Source organism: Gasterosteus aculeatus, chromosome 12 (genome assembly GCF_964276395.1).
Source record: "Gasterosteus aculeatus chromosome 12, fGasAcu3.hap1.1, whole genome shotgun sequence".
In the NCBI taxonomy this organism is placed as follows: Eukaryota; Metazoa; Chordata; class Actinopteri; order Perciformes; family Gasterosteidae; genus Gasterosteus; species Gasterosteus aculeatus.
Genome location: NC_135700.1, coordinates 16,860,390 through 16,876,059, shown reverse-complemented (window position 1 = coordinate 16,876,059; position 15,670 = coordinate 16,860,390). Strand labels below are relative to the sequence as shown.

The 15,670-nt window shown below is 46.8% G+C and overlaps 2 protein-coding genes and 1 long non-coding RNA gene across 5 annotated transcripts in view; 2 read left to right on the top strand and 1 right to left on the bottom strand.

Moving 5' to 3' along the window:
• Positions 1 to 176: 176 nt before the first annotated feature.
• wdr76 (WD repeat domain 76) lies at positions 177 to 8,272 on the top strand. Of its 2 annotated transcripts, XR_005714031.2 has the most exons (15): positions 177 to 411; positions 564 to 656; positions 736 to 846; positions 4,591 to 4,649; positions 5,031 to 5,154; positions 5,259 to 5,354; positions 5,608 to 5,648; positions 5,765 to 5,918; positions 6,234 to 6,392; positions 6,522 to 6,637; positions 6,793 to 6,888; positions 6,980 to 7,132; positions 7,217 to 7,270; positions 7,369 to 7,680; positions 7,827 to 8,272. XR_005714031.2 is itself a non-coding variant. In XM_040196521.2 (14 exons), the coding sequence occupies exons 1-14, from the start codon at positions 364 to 366 to the stop codon at positions 7,625 to 7,627; spliced, it is 1,563 nt and encodes a 520-aa protein (XP_040052455.1). In that variant the 5' UTR covers positions 177 to 363; the 3' UTR covers positions 7,628 to 8,272. The 2 variants fall into 2 exon arrangements, 1 of the variants encoding a protein (XP_040052455.1); XM_040196521.2 differs by having other exon boundaries at positions 7,369 to 8,272.
• Positions 8,273 to 8,524: 252 nt separating this feature from the next.
• LOC120831215 (FERM domain-containing protein 5) overlaps positions 8,525 to 15,670 on the bottom strand; it is a 46,833-nt gene continuing 39,687 nt past the window's right edge. The window contains exons 9-14 of the mRNA XM_040196509.2: positions 14,876 to 14,939; positions 14,571 to 14,662; positions 14,404 to 14,478; positions 14,195 to 14,263; positions 13,982 to 14,088; positions 8,525 to 11,839 (exon numbers count right to left, since the gene is read on the bottom strand). Of these exons, the coding sequence (XP_040052443.2) occupies positions 11,253 to 11,839; positions 13,982 to 14,088; positions 14,195 to 14,263; positions 14,404 to 14,478; positions 14,571 to 14,662; positions 14,876 to 14,939 (994 nt within the window). The 3' untranslated portion in view covers positions 8,525 to 11,252. The remainder of the gene's footprint in view (positions 11,840 to 13,981; positions 14,089 to 14,194; positions 14,264 to 14,403; positions 14,479 to 14,570; positions 14,663 to 14,875; positions 14,940 to 15,670) is intronic.
• Positions 12,965 to 14,903, top strand: LOC120831245 (uncharacterized). 2 transcript variants are annotated; one of them, XR_013451588.1, is made up of 4 exons: positions 12,965 to 13,104; positions 14,006 to 14,105; positions 14,557 to 14,638; positions 14,783 to 14,903. It is a non-coding gene; the product is annotated as an uncharacterized LOC120831245 (long non-coding RNA). The 2 variants fall into 2 exon arrangements; XR_005714035.2 differs by lacking the exon at positions 14,783 to 14,903 and having other exon boundaries at positions 14,557 to 14,695.

Sequence of the window (15,670 nt, the reverse complement as noted above, 5' to 3'; positions counted from 1 at the left end):
AGCATGCAATTGACAACACCTGCCAAAAGGTGGCGACATGGTCCGTTTCTGTCGAAGCCCAAGCCGGACGCCAGAGATGAGATGTCAATCAAAATGTAAGGCTGCTCATTGGCTGTTGGCAGTAAGAAGAACAGCCCCTATTCTGTTGACATATAACGACAACCAATGAGCTGCTAACATTTCGTTTCACAACACAAAGTGGGCGGGGGCAATTAAATAACTTTTCAGCGTGGCGCGAAAGCGTTTTTCTCCTTTAAAATATCAGAAGTCAAACAGCCTTATAAGTGTGTGAGTAACTTATAACCACCTGAAGACAGTTATCCTGACGACAAAGTCCACGCGTGCTGACATACGTGCACTTGTATGGAGACAAGACGAACAAAACGCGTTACTGTGGCGGTACAGTCATTGGTGAGTTTGTCAAGTATTTAGTTAAGGTTATATTAAGGTATCTGACGTTATATTTGTTAGATGAAATTACGTTAGCTGCTTAGACAACAAGACGCGAGCTTCTCTGGAAAAGTGACAACGTTGGTCACCTGTCAATGATGCGCACCTTGTAGGAAATGAGCCCTGCGGAGGGACCAGGGCGACGATCAGCACCGAAACGGTACCGCTACTCACCCGAAAAAACTCACGCTAAAACACAGAAAAAGGTAAGAGACCTGCCCATTACGAAAACTGCTTGTTTTCATTTTTTCACTTCTAATTTGCCTGCCTATATTTTGTTGAAAGGGGAAGACAACAACGCGCAGTGACCATGGCGGACTTTCGCCATATGAGCTGGAGCGTCTGGAGAACATCAGACAGAATCAAGCTTTTCTGTCATCCATCAACCTGTTCCAGGTAGTTCTTAAACACGGTCCATTTATTGTCCATTTTAATTGAGATAATAGCCACACCAAGCAGTGACATCTAAAATGACAACCAACAACAGTATTTCACTTGTTGTTCTAAATAAATACAAAAATATGTAATAAATGTAAAGATGTCCCATACATATATTTTACATTAAATTATGTTATGTTTCTTAAACAATGCAGTGGATCAGCATGCAGTGTTAATAGCAGAATATTGTAAATAATACATGCTTTTATGTTGTCATGAAAGTGGAGTCAATTATTTTTTTAAAGTGAAAAATCTAGGTACAAATTCCATCCATCCATCTTCAACCGCTTATCCGGGGTCGGGTCGCGGGGGCAGCAGCTCCAGCAGGGGACCCCAAACTTCCCTTTCCCGGGCCACATCTACCAGCTCTGACTGGGGGATCCCAAGGCGTTCCCAGGCCAGTGCAGAGATATAATCTCTCCACCTAGTCCTGGGTCTTCCCCGGGGCCTCTTCCCAGCTGGCCGTGCCTGAAACACCTCCCTAGGGAGGTGCCCAGGGGGCATCCTCACCAGATGCCCAAACCACCTCAACTGGCTCCTTTCGACGCAAAGGAGCAGCGGCTCTACTCCGAGCTCCTCGCGAATGGCTGAGCTTCTCACCCTATCCCTAAGGGAGATGCCAGCCACTCTCCTGAGGAAACCCATTTCGGCCGCTTGTACCCGTGACCTAGTTCTTTCGGTCATGACCCATCCTTCATGACCATAGGTGAGGGTAGGAACGAAGATTGACCGGTAGATCGAGAGCTTTGCCTTCCGGCTCAGCTCTCTTTTCGTCACAACGGTGCGGTAAAGCGAGTGCAATACCGCCCCCGCTGCTCTGATTCTCCGGCCAAAGTCACACTCCATCTTCCCCTCACTCGTGAACAAGACCCCGAGGTACTTGAACTCCTTCACTTGGGGTAGGGACACATTCCCTACCTGGAGTAGGCAATCCATCGGTTTCCTGCTGAGAACCATGGCCTCAGATTTAGAGGTGCTAATCCTCATCCCGACCGCTTCACACTCAACTGCGAAACGTTCCAGTGAGAGTTGGAGGTCACAGACGGAAGATGCCATCAGGACCACATCATCTGCAAAAAGCAGCGATGTGATCCGCAGCCCCCCGAACTGTAGACCCTCCTCCCCCCGACAACGCCTCGATATCCTGTCCATGAAAACCACAAACAAGATTGGTGACAAGACGCAGCCCTGGCGAAGGCCAACCCCCACCGGAAACGCCTTCGACTTACTGCCGAGCACCCGAACACAGCTCTCGCTTTGGGCGTACAAGGATTGGATGGCCCCAAGCAAGGACCCACTCACCCCGTACTCCCGCAGCACCTCCCACAGTATCTCTCAGGGGACCCGGTCATACGCCTTCTCCAAGTCCACAAAACACATGTAGACTGGATGAGCATACTCCCAAGCCCCCTCTATGATCCTGGAAAGAGTGAAGAGCTGGTCCGTTGTTCCACGACCAGGACGAAAACCGCATTGTTCCTCTTCAATCCTTGGTTCGACTATCGGCCGAACCCTCCTTTCCAGGACCTTAGAGTAGACTTTACCCGGGAGACTGAGTAGTGTGATACCCCTGTAATTGGCACACACTCTCTGGTCCCCCTTTTTGAAGAGGGGTACCACCACCCCGATCTGCCACTCTTTTGGCACTGTCCCAGACTTCCACGCAATGTTGAAGCGGCGTGTCATCCAAGACAACCCCCCAACACCCATTGCTTTTAGCATCTCTGGACGGATCTCATCAATCCCCGGGGCTTTGCCACTGCGGAGTTGTTTGACTACCTCAGTGACCTCCACCAGGCCAATTGACGATGAACCCTCCTCCGCCTCCAGCTCTGCCTCTACCAACGAGGGCGTAGTAGTTGGGTTCAGGAGTTCCTCAAAGTGTTCCTTCCACCGCCCGATAACCTCCTCAGTCGCGGTCAACAGGGTCCCATCCTTACTGTACACAGCTTGGATGGTTCCCCGTTTCCCCCTCCTGAGGTGCCGGATGGTCTTCCAAAAACACTTTGGTGCCGATCGAAAGTCCTTCTCCATAGTTACCCCGAACTCCTCCCATACTCGCTGCTTTGCCTCCATCACGCAGAGGCTGCTGCCCTTCGAGCCTGTCGAGCAACTGCCTCTGGAGTCCCACCGGATATCATAACCCGGAAGGCCTCTTTCTTCAGTCGGACGGCTTTCCTGACCACCGGTGTCCACCACGAGGTTCGAGGGTTACCGCCCCTTGATGCACCTAAGACCTTGAGGCCACAACTCACCGCCGCGGCTTCACCAATGGAGGTTTTGAACATAGACCACTCTGGTTCAATGTCCCCTACCTCCACAGGAATGTGAGAGAAGCTCCGCCGGAGGTGTGAGTTGAAAATCTTTTGGACCGGGGCCTCCTCCAGACGTTCCCAGTTGACCCTCACTACACGCTTGGGTTTACCGGGTCTGTCCCGAGTCTTCCCCCATCCTCTGACCCAGCTCACAACCAGATGGTGATCAGTTGACAGCTCTGCCCCTCTCTTTACCCGAGTGTCCAGAACATGCGGCCTAAGATCAGACGATACGATTACAAAATCGATCATTGATCTTTGGCCTAGGGTGCTCTGGTACCACGTACCACTACACTTATGAACATCCTTATGTTCGAACATGGTGTTTGTTATGGACAATCCGTGACTGGCACAGAAGTCCAGTAACAAACACCCGTTCGGGTTCAGATCAGGGAGGCCATTCCTCCCAATCACGCCTCTCCAGTTCTCTCCATCGTCGCCCACGTGCGCATTGAAGTCTCCCAGTAGGACTATGGAGTCCCCTACTGGAGCCCCATGCAGGACTCCATTCAGGGTCTCCAAAAAGGCCGAATACTCTGAGCTGCTGTTTGGTGCATATGCACAGACAACAGTCAGAGTTTTCCCCCCCACCACCCGAAGGCGTAGGGAGGCGACCCTTTTGTCCACCGGGGTAAACTCCAATGTAGCAGCACTCAGCTGGGGAATTATGAGTATTCCCACACCCGCCTGGCGCCTCACACCATGGGCCACTCCGGAGTAGAATAGAGTCCACCCCCTATCCAGGAGTGTGGTTCCAGAGCCAAGGTTGTGCGTAGAGGTAAGCCCCACCATATCCAACTGATAACGCTCCACCTCCCGCACAAGCTCCGGCTCCTTCCCCCCCAGAGAGGTTACGTTCCACGTCCCCAGAGCCAGCATCTGCTGCCCAGGTCTGTTCCGTCTAGACCCCCCACTGTCACTGCCACCCTTGTAGCAGCGCACCCGACCCCATCGATTTCCTCCACAGGTGGTGAGCCCATGGGGAGTAGAGTGTTGGGCTGCCGCGTCACTCCTTCGGGCTGTGCCCGGCCGGGTTCCGCGGTAAACCCGGCCACCAGACGCTCGCTGTCGGGCCCTCCATCTGGGCCTGGCTCCAAATGGGGGCCCCGGGCTTCCTCCGGGCCGGGTAACTCCTTCCCTCTTACGTTTTTTCATGGGAGTCTTGAACCATTCTTAGTCTGGCCCCTCGCCTGAGACCACTTTGCCAAGGGTAACCCTACCAGGAGCACAAGGCTCCCGACAACACAGCCCTCAGGTTCATAGGGACACACAAACCTCTCCACCACGATAAAGTGACGGTTCCCAGAGAGGTACAAATTCTTCCAGTTTATTTTGCATTAATACCAATATACCGACTTTGTGTTTCTCTTGTTTTTCTTTTTAAAAGGCAACTGAGGAGTTAAAGCAGTTGACACAGCCGAAGGCATCGCAGAGGCGTCTCCTGAGGTACGGTGTGAATTCTGAACTCTTCATCAGCGTATTAGTTATTTACATCGGTTGTGCCTCAGCCTGCCAATTACTTTAAAGGTGTCTGGGAGGATACGGTTTCAAATTAGTTTCAAACATGAAACTAGTATGTATGTAGAAGAGCAAAGCCAAGAAGGAGGTGAAGAAGGAGTTGACAGTGGTCAGTTGAAATTATGTCCATTTTATCTTTTGTCTTTCTCCATTTCATACAGCTGATAATTGATTACTTTTTAAACATTTCCTCAGAAAAGATGTTGCCTATAGACACTTTCCTTTTTTAAGTTTTAGCTACACGTATAATATTTCAGAAGTCAACAAACCAGTGTCTCCTTTATGCAACTTTAGTGTTCTTTTCTGCAGTGGCAGGGTGAAGGCTGCTGCAAAGGAAGCGCTGCCGGCTCGCAAATCCCTTCGTCTCCAAAATAAAGAGCCCAACACCTTGATACTTCCTGGTGAACCCGAGGGGTTGCTGTACATGCAAACGGTAACTACATGAAAATATTATACAGAGTATTTAAAAAAAAAATGTATTTCTTTATTTATTTCCTGATTTTGGAACTCACTTGAGTTTTTCTAATTTATTTTAAGTCACTCAAGAAACCTCCCGGTCCTCTGCCTATGGATCCGATCAACATGGACGAGGGAAGCAAGCTGCCATCATCACTTCTTGAGCTGTGCTCAGAGGTGGGACTTTCCCCCATTGGCTATTGCAATGTTACATGTTGACATTACTTTGAAAATGTTTTTACCAATCTGGTTTTCTCCCAGAAATGTAAATACGCATTAAGCGGTTTACTGTTGTGCCCCATGACCACTATAACTTTCAAAGGTAAAGATTATTTTGGATATGTCTACTGTTGATATGTTGCCTGCATATTTGCTGGATGATACTTATTTGCTTTGCTCCTGGATCAGTTGATGACTTTTCTTTTCATAGGGTTACCCCGAAGAAAGAAAAGTGGATCTTGATCTGAAAGAGTAAGACTTTTTTTTCTCGATTTTGATTCTTTCGGCTTCTTCAGATGTAACTTCTCCTTCTCTGAGAGCACATTGTGCTCCCGTAGGTCAGTGCATTCACTACTGTCTCTATGCAGCTACCGCTCAGCCCTGAAGAACATGAGGATAACTGAGGACACAGTGGCCAAAGTGGTGAAGGGCCACATCTACTCTGCTTCCTTCCACCCGTGTACCAGCAGCCTGTTGGTTGCCGCCGGCGACAAGCTGGGCAATGTTGGACTCTGGAAGTTGGTGAGTTATTTTTCTTTCCACCAATCTTAATGTTTATAAATTGGTCACCAGACGGCGCCACACGCTCCAGAGACTCAATGTGCTGCATCATAAAAGGAAAAAAAGTTAGCTATTACACTTAGTGAACAACAGCAGAGGTACCTGAGGATAATGCCTTTTTCTTTTTTGCACATTTTTTAAGTGAAAAGGTCGGGAAGAGTTGTATATCTCACCTACTGTGAATGTGAGGCACAGTGGACACATAATATTTTATATCACATGATATCTCCAAAAACACACACACACACACACTGCGTTCTCTGTATGTTCCCTCAGGGTGGCGAGGGGGTTGATGATGGTGTGCTGCTCTTCGAGCCCCACACTCGTCCAGTCAGCTGCATGGCGTTCTCCAGGGCTCACCCCACCCAGCTGCTGAGCTGCAGCTATGACGGATCTCTACGCTGCATGGACGTAGAGAAGGCCGTCTTTCACGATGTGAGATGGCCTTTGTTTCACAAAATGTACCCGTACATATATATATGTATATATATATATATATATATATATATATAATTGGCATTACTTACTTATCGGTACCACCTTAATCTTTGTGCGTTGTCGCAGGTGTACGACATTGAAGATGGCCTGAGAACGTTCGACTTCATGTCACGTGACTGTTCGACACTGGTAGTCGGGAACTGGTTGGGAGAAGTTGCCATTGTCGATAGGCGGACTCCAGGGTAACGACTAATAGCCCATAATGAGATACATGAGTTTTTTTTTGTCTCTCTCCACTATGTAGAAGAATAACCGATTTATGTGGAGAATTATAACTCTTGTCAATGAATAATTCTTCCTAATAAACATGCTTGGCTGCCTTTCCGTTTCTCTGAAGAAACACCCACGAGTCCCTTCACTCTTTGGACAAGACCCTGCGCTGTGTCAGCGTCCACCCTTTACAGAAACAGTACTTTGCGGTTGCAGAACGCCGGTACGTCTGATTATTGATACAGTACATCCACGTTTCCCTGTCTTGTTGGCGTTTTTAACAAACTACAGAAATGTTTGGGTCTTGTCTGCAGGACGGTGAATATTTACGACAGCAGATGTCTGAAAAATTCAAAAACCCCGGCGGTCTCCCAGCTGCATGGACACTCTTTGAGCATATCCAGCGCCTATTTCTCCCCTTGCACTGGAAACAGGCTTCTCACCACCTGTATGGATGAGATGATCAGGTGAAGCCGGCTCAGCAGAATTATGTTATGTTCTTATTGCAATTGACCTTTCAACTGCAGCTCAATTCTGTCCTCAACCGACAGGATATACGACACATCTTCAATGACGGAAAAATCCCCCCTGCTGACATCCATCAGGTGAATCCCTGTTATTCGTTTGCCGACTTTGTTGTTCCTGTGTGTTTCTGTGTCGGTTTGAGGCTCACGACCGGACCCACATCCTTCTTCATCTTCAGACACAACACACACACGGCCCGGCCGACCAAACTGACCAAGCTGTCGGCGGTGTGGGACCCCAAGCGGGAAGACTGCTTTGTGGTCAGCTCGTCGCGGCCCCGGTCGGTGCAGGTGTTCCACCAAAGCGGCCAACTGCAGCGCCACTTTGTGGACGGGGAGAACTTCAACACGGTGCTGTCGGTCGCTGCTTTCCACCCGTCAAGGAATGCCTTCGTCGGCGGCAACGGGTCAGGGCGCCTGCAGGTCTTCTCAGACTAAGATGATGCATGGAGCAATAATGTGACCACGACCTTTAGTCGACCTTCTTTCAGGTAGGAGATATTTTCGTTACGGTCGAGGGGAAGGAGGTTACCTCGGTTCTCTCCTCTTTGTCTGGAGCTCCGTATCGCTTTAAGGCCGTTGTCGTAAGTCGCACACTAAATTGTAAAATGCAGTTGTATTTATCTTTTTTTTCCAGTTTTCTGTGTGGATTGTTCTGTATTAATGAGGACCACCCCCACCCCACCTGTTTCTTTACTCATAGTTCTCCTGAGCGTTATTTGTGATTTTCTTCATTAAAATAAAACGGCTGCTAATCTTTGTTATATTTGTTCAAACCCCAAATTACATTACAACAGCAGTCAATAAATCAAATATTCTGACAAGAACATTTCATTCGGTACCTGTCTCGTGACTCTGTACTTGAACTGTTGGTTGCAAATGAATAACTGATTGACTCACTTTGTTGGCTTTGCTCTTTACTTTTCTGTTATAATATTTATAACGTTTAATACTTCAAATGTGTTGAAGGACCCAAACAATTTCTAAAATTGGTTCCCTTCGGGTGTTTTTTGTATTCTTTTTAAAAATATTTTATTTCGTGACTGAAGCAAAGTGAATAAATGGGGAGATTTTTACACAAAACATTTCGAGTGTGAGTGCAACTCATTTTAGCATCGCCGTTTTTTACCTTTGGAGGGCAGCATTGTGACAGAAATGAATTGTGATTATTATCATTGACTCTGGTTTTAGGGACAATCTGAAAAACATCAAAAGGAGCCGTTTCTTCTCGACGGTTTGCTTCCTCTGTGAATTCATTGATCTTCTAGAGGTTGTAGCTGCCAGACGTCAAGAGTAGATCAGATCTATTCATAAATAAGTGACACCAGCCGTACGTCAGTGATTGGAAAGAAAGCGATCTTGTTTGGAGGTAATAAATGCAGAACACATGCTTACAGAGACATTTCCATGGTACAGGAAAGAAGCGTACAGTAAAACCACATCAGAGGCCTCATTCCCGCTTACAGGACCCAATAAAACCAACACAAGAGATTCCCGTTAATGGAACCGTCGCCCCTCTTTAGCAGTACAAGTGATTTGACAGATTTTAACAATACAAAAATCACTACATTGCAAGAGGAAATATTCAGGTAGTTGAATCTGCTACTTCTGCTGTTCTTTATGAGCTGAAAATACGAACCTCTCCAGAGTCGAGTGAAAATGGGTCCACTGATGGGTGCGTGGGTCATTTACAAGTATTTGAAGTATTTGACCGACCATCTACTCCGTACCTCTAAAATGGATCAAGGAAGAGCAGCGCGGTGCAACAATTAAACTTGACTTGGCGACGTTACTCTCCTTGTGATTGGTCGGGAACTGTGGGCTCCGTTCCCTTCACTCATGCATCTACAGGCTCTTCAGACCGACATTCCTTTGCTGTATATAATTATTACTATTCATAACATTATCTGTTATTTATTGCCCAAATTATGTTTAGCCTTTTGTTATACATGAACATAAAGTGAGACTTTGAAGAACAAATTATACTACAGTTATCGCATGTGCCTCTCCCGGCCTTTCTTTCACCTGACAGTCGATCAGAAACCAGCGAGCACCGTATGAATCAAAGCAAATGCATAAGCCGCTTGTCAAGTCTGAAAAATCAATCACAAGAAAATACTTTTTTCCGTTAAATATAACACAAGGGTCAATGTGTCTGTACTAGTCACTCAACTCATTACTACTAGAAATGATTAATACTTCCGGTTACTTCACTATTTCTGAATCTTGGAATGGACATTAAAAGCCATGTATTTAATCCCGGAGAGACTTAATAACTGTTTTCTGTCAAATTACAACTGCTGCATTTTTGGAGAGGAAAGATGTGCAAATTCATTTCATTAAGTGTCCTACACATCTCAGCCACTCGTCATCCTACACCACTCCTCTTGTTGTATAAGAAACACATCCATTTCAGTTGAAGTAAGAGGGTACCTGCTATCTTTATTTAATCGCTAGTGGCTTGTAAGGAGGACCAACATTTAACTGTTGACTGCTCTGTGATGTAAAGAATAACTTCGGGCTGACCTGTGAAATGAAATCTACGTAATAAGGCTGCAGAAGGAGATCAGAATTCCCGTCTGTTGACGCATCAGACAACAGAGGTTTCTTTGGTAGTGGTGATGAGGAATATTGCAGAATGACGTAAACGTGGCGCGTCTTGTAAGCAAGGTGGAAAACTATACATCCGCTGTAAAGAATAATGCTTTAAGTCCATTAAAAGCCACTATGTGTGTAAATGAGACGTCAGTTTGTATGAAAATGGAAACATGATTTAAATGAATTCAGTCTCAACATTTAAAATGCATGAATGTGAAACAGCAGGGCTAAACAAAGTTTTATGACGCTTTACACAAACTTAACTCAGACTCTCTTAACCGTACGATGTGGGGAAAATATAGCACTAATTTATGTCCTTTACAAAAGTCAAAACAAGGTCAAAGCTCCCTTAGTGGAAAGGATCTTTTTTTTCTTTCTCCGTATCAACAGTATTGCACATCAAGATAAACTGTTTTATGTGTGGGAGTCAAAGAACTAACCAAGTACTTCACTATCACTACAGCTGGAGCTCACATAGTCCCATCACCTTTACGACTACTGTCAAAGTAACTACGGCGAACGCACAACTGTTCCTTACACATTGAAGTTGATTGTAGCTATAAGAATTATTTGGCTGCTATTAAAGAAAACCCCACTAACCTACCACCTCCATTACTTACTTATAGCTTTACAATTATCCATCGGACAATACAACTTTAGTGGCTGAACAAAAATGGTCACGTGAGCACTTTAAATAGACGTCCGACCACAACCGAAGTCACACTTATCACAAAAAGGACCATTTGAGGACAGCGGCAACATATAGTGACCGCAAATTCATTCCTTTTGTTTCAATTGACTTACCAGATGTTGGGTTGTGTGACACTTTAGCACAATTATCTCAAAATGGCCTGTATTCATTTTCCTACGCTTTCCTGTCACTGTGTCACATGGTGAAAAACCCTTCATGGCTAGAAAACAGTTATAACATTTGCGAGCATAATTTGATTCAGGACTGATCTTTCCATTTCACACCTTCTCCGACCCCCTGGAACCATGAATGTGAAGTAATGTTATTGTTTTTCCCTCAGTGCTTCATTCAAACCCTCAGGTTGCACAACACACGGGTTCATTCCGTCTTACAATGATATTTCAACATGAAAATGAATACAAAAATAAAGGCAACTATTAACTGGTTAAATTAGTGAAGTCTGTCAGACTTGTTTGTCCCTTTTCGGCGTTTGGATCAAACCGTGTTACTGTGTCTTTGTGTAAAAAATAAAATACCTTGAAATGACCTGAGTTTCCAAAGTAAAATGTGATTTCCTCCTTTTTTTTTGTTTTTTTTGTTGTTGCAGTGATGGTCAAACATAAACATAAACAACAGCGCGAGGCTTGGCACGGGAACCTCCTCCTGGGAGCAGGTGAGTCGGGAACACGGACGGCACCCTTCTCTCTCCTCCCGTCCTCGCCCGTTGTCGCACGTGTCGCATCTCCACCGCGTTGCCGCACTTCGGTCTCCGCCTCACTTGCTGACGAGGAGTCCTCCCACCCATCGCAGCTTACAGGCGAACCAGCGCCGCAGGGGGCAGAAGTACTCAAAGTGGAACTGCTGGAATTCGGGGGTCTTGCGGATGTCCCTCAGGAAGGCAATGTCCAGGTCCGACTCGGTCAGCATGATGAGGAGCAGCAGCAGGGCGAACAGCAGCCCGATGGTCACCAGGAACAAACGCAGCACGCTCAGGATGAACTTGTTCAGCTCCTCCACGTCGCTCGGCGGCGACGACGCCGCCGCCTTCCTACGCGGCGCCCTCCGGTCGGCGGGGAACTCCGCGCTGTGGCCCTCCCTCGACGCGCCCGCCTGTGACCCCTGCTCGTCAACGCTGCGCGGGGCGCCGTTGAGGTGGCGCGCCGGGGGCACCTCCGCCCCGTGCTCGGCCACGGGCGTGGACAGCATGCTGTCCGAGGGGCTGTAGGCCTCGTCGGAGATGACCGCCGACGTGCTGGCCTCGCTGCCGTCCTCCAGGTGGCCCCGGGAAGACATGAAGGAATCGCCATGGGAGACGGAGCGCACGGGCGTGGAGTGGGCGCTGTCTCGCAGGGACTCGAGACCTGCAAGGACACCACAGAGGGAGGCGGGTTCGTGAGGCAAAGGCATAGTCAAGAACTATTAGGTCGACCGGTCGGTGACTCTAAAGGACGCGACGGTGTATTTTGTACAAATGTGACTGTTGACTCTGCTCGGTTTTGAGATTTTGAGGCAGTATCCGGGTACAGTAAGCGGTTGAACACAGGGGCAACAAGTGGTCAGCTTGTCACGACCGATGCTCGAGAGACTGATCCCATCCTGCAGGCATGTAATCTATTTCTAAATTAAATCAACGGCAACTCTAACCTTCAAGTAAACCATACTCGTTTAAGCAAAAGTTACTCTGCAGGCAAAATGTGAACTGGATCCATGGAGCCGTACACAACACATTACAAAGTTCCATGAATTGATCCATGCGTTTGGGTTTTGGAATCGGAGAAACTTGAAATATCTGTCTCATTGTTCAAACTACTCTTTAAGACCAAGTTGCTCCAATTTGAATCCACAAGAAGGACAACACTCCCCAATCCCACGTGACAGAAGCCGCAGCCCCGCGCTTTACCTGCGCCGCCGCCTGCTGATTGGTTGCGGCCGTGGCGTTGGACCGGCACCGCTAGTCTGGAAGGAGTCCCGGAGCCCCGTCCCGGCGCAGGACCAGAGCCTGAGGTCGCAGAGACCCCCGCCTGGAGGGCGGGGAAGAGCGGTACGAGCCCCAGGGCCCTGCCCAGGAGCCTGGGGCCCAGAGACAGCACGCGCACGTTCACTTCCCGATAGCAGTGATTGACCATACGCAAGTGAACGTTCACCGTGGTCTTGATCCGGATCAGACACTTCACCATGGCTCCGGTCTACCTTCCCTCCCTAACTGTGTTTCCCGTTTCTCCCGTTTTCCGCTCTCCGTCTTCCTTTTATCTGTCTGTTCCTCTCACTGTCTGTTTTTGTCTCCGACCGGCTTCGCTAAGCAGCCCTCACTCCTGCACAGAGAGCTCCCGCGTACCGCCGGCAGCGGTAGGAAAATAGAGAGACAGACGAGGAGGGTGAAAGACAAGGGCCGGGGGAATGTGGCTCACTTGTGTCGCAGTCCGCGGCGCTCGGCACACGCGGCGTGGCCCCTGACAGCAGGAGCTATTTTCAGGCCCGGATCATGTTACCAGTGGAGAGCGGCGACAAAAAACACACTGGGGGTTTGTTTCAGTGGGTCGCAATGTCGGAGGCCTTCCCTGGATGTCGGTGACATGAGGGGGTCTGGTTTTACAGAAAGGGCCGTCTTTGTGGAAGACACTGTGCTGTAAGTTCATTTATTTTTAGGGAGGCTTGCAAATTTAGTCACAATGACAGCATCGGCAAAAGGTTAATAGCCTGTTGGAGAAAAGACGGGTCAGTGCGTGCCCTTTACAAACTGACTTTTCTGTGTCTAAATACTGCTGCGAGTCACTGGCTCCAGCTTGTGTGTGCGTGCGTGCGTGTGTATCCCCTCTGAGTGAAGAAAATGACTGACAGAAAGGCTGCATTGTATAAAGAGGATGTCAGTGTATCGAAATAACGTCAGCGCCTTAAAAAGGACCCCGGATGAAACCAGGAGTGTGTGTGTGTGTGTGTGTGTGATCCCAACAGATCAAGTGACACGGACCTACAAAGTGATTCCCTAAACAATCCTACCCGAAGGGTTTTGCAGTCAGCAGAGGGTTGTGGTTCAAGTTATTTGAAGAGTAAAACAATTGCGTTTTTTATGTTCTTTTTAAAGCCACATGTTGCATGAAGATGCAACACCCGAACACTAGGAACAGCAATTATTGAAAGAGCATTACATAGAAATAATGAATGAACAATTATAGTTCGATAAAAGGAATTTATGGAGATAGGTGATGTATTGGCTGGATGGTAAAAGGGTTCATGGTAAAATACAGTTTAATCATAGAATAGTTCATTATTATAGTTGAAATGTTAATTATTCAACTAGTGCCGAACTTTAATTATATAAAAATAATTTTATTTTTCTATTTCTATTTTACATTTATTTTAAATTTTAAAATGAAAGAACCACTGGACGTGCAGGCTCTCTGACCAACATCTGCTTCACACTGATGACTGAGGCAATTTGATGACCCACAAGTTAGTTATTTTACTTCACGGTATTATTCTGATCCTTTGACTGTGTGCTTTACCCTCCATGATGGAAATGTGCACAGCTCTCCGCCGGGTCCTCGGCACGCTGGTCAAACGAGGGCCGTGGGTGATGGACGGACAGCTCCTGCTGGGCACCATGCCATGCCTGAAAACAACACAGCTGTACGTCATACGCCGAATGAATAAACCTTGGTTAGCCCACATTTAGGGCAATATTATCTTATATCTTAATATTTTTTAAAGATTCTGACCTGTGTATCTCAGGTGGGTCTCTCTTAATTTTGGCACTTTGTTCCATCACCTCTTTTGCAACCTTCCCACTAAAGAAAATAAAAATAAAAACCTCTCATGTGATTTATTAAACAGAAATTGAGATTTTACAAGGACAATATGTTCTCAACAAATCAACGTTTACCTGCCCAATCGTATGCGTACTTGATATTCGTACTTAATTATTCACCTGTATCTGAAGCGACTTCCCTTGAAGAAGAGATTACTGCTGGACACAGTGCGGACTTGACTTGACTTCTCCAACCTGTGCGAAAATTGTGATTTACATGATTTATGAAATAGTGACTCACATTATGCCCTTTTTGCACACTTTGTGTTGCAGGTCTTGTGACTCACTTGAAGAAGGCCTGATTCTCGACCCCACACTTCCACAGATGCTTACAGGCCTCCGGTGTAGGTGCAAAGTACGTCAGTATGATCTTCTTATCCTGTAACATGTCCAGCGATACCGTTTATATGACTTTCAATACAACTTAATGTGGTAAGCGTGGATTCATTCTCATGTTAAAGAGACAATGACTTCACATGTACTGTTATGGATTACACAGGCAACCCAGTGGCAGTGTCCCATGCAGAGGACAAAGCTTCGCGAGCTCCACGGGCTAGAAAGGGGAAGGTTTTAATAAATAATACACGCGTACCTCCGTCTGATTTGCATATATATGGAATGTCTTTGCTTCAAACTTGAGTTTGGTCACCTCCTCCCTGCGTGTGAGAGACACAGAAAGACACGATGCAATACATTTATCCTTAAAAAAAGCATAGTTTAGTGGGCAATAAAGAAAAGAAAGGCGTCTGACGGTCGTTGTGTTTATTTCCTCTGCTTCTCCAGGGCTGCACACCTGATAGGGGATTAATCCGTGCGCCCCGTGCACCCCGTGCTTAGAGGCTGAGCAGCAGATCCCATTTGTTTGCAGATCTCCTCTCTGCTCGTGTCGTTGGTGTGGCTTTTGGACGCTTTACAGGTTCCTCCCAACAATTTCAGATATATTGTCTGAAGTAAGTATTTCATTTGTGTGTCCCCTGTTAATGTCCCTTTCTGGTGTTCGATTGGACTTATAATTATTAAGTTATTATTATTATTATTGTTCCCTGTGTTTTGGATTTACCAGCTGGCTGCTTTGTGCTACCTGTCTGTGCTTACCCGTCTTCCCTCGGCCTCTCAGGTTATGAGTCTTTATCAACAATAATCCTCATCGTTCCATCTGTGTTTGTGTTGAACTCGGGACATTAGGCCTTAAAAAATCATGAAAACTAATGCTGTCATGTTAGTAAATAAGTAAAAAGTAATATTATAGTCTCTCATTAAAAAACTGCTGAGTATTGTACATCATAGAAAGGTGCCATAAAAAGTCTCATTTATGACTCACAGACAAAAGGTCTGAAAAAAGGCCTTTCCTTGAGTGTATGAAGCAGTTTATTTCAAGCTTTTGTAT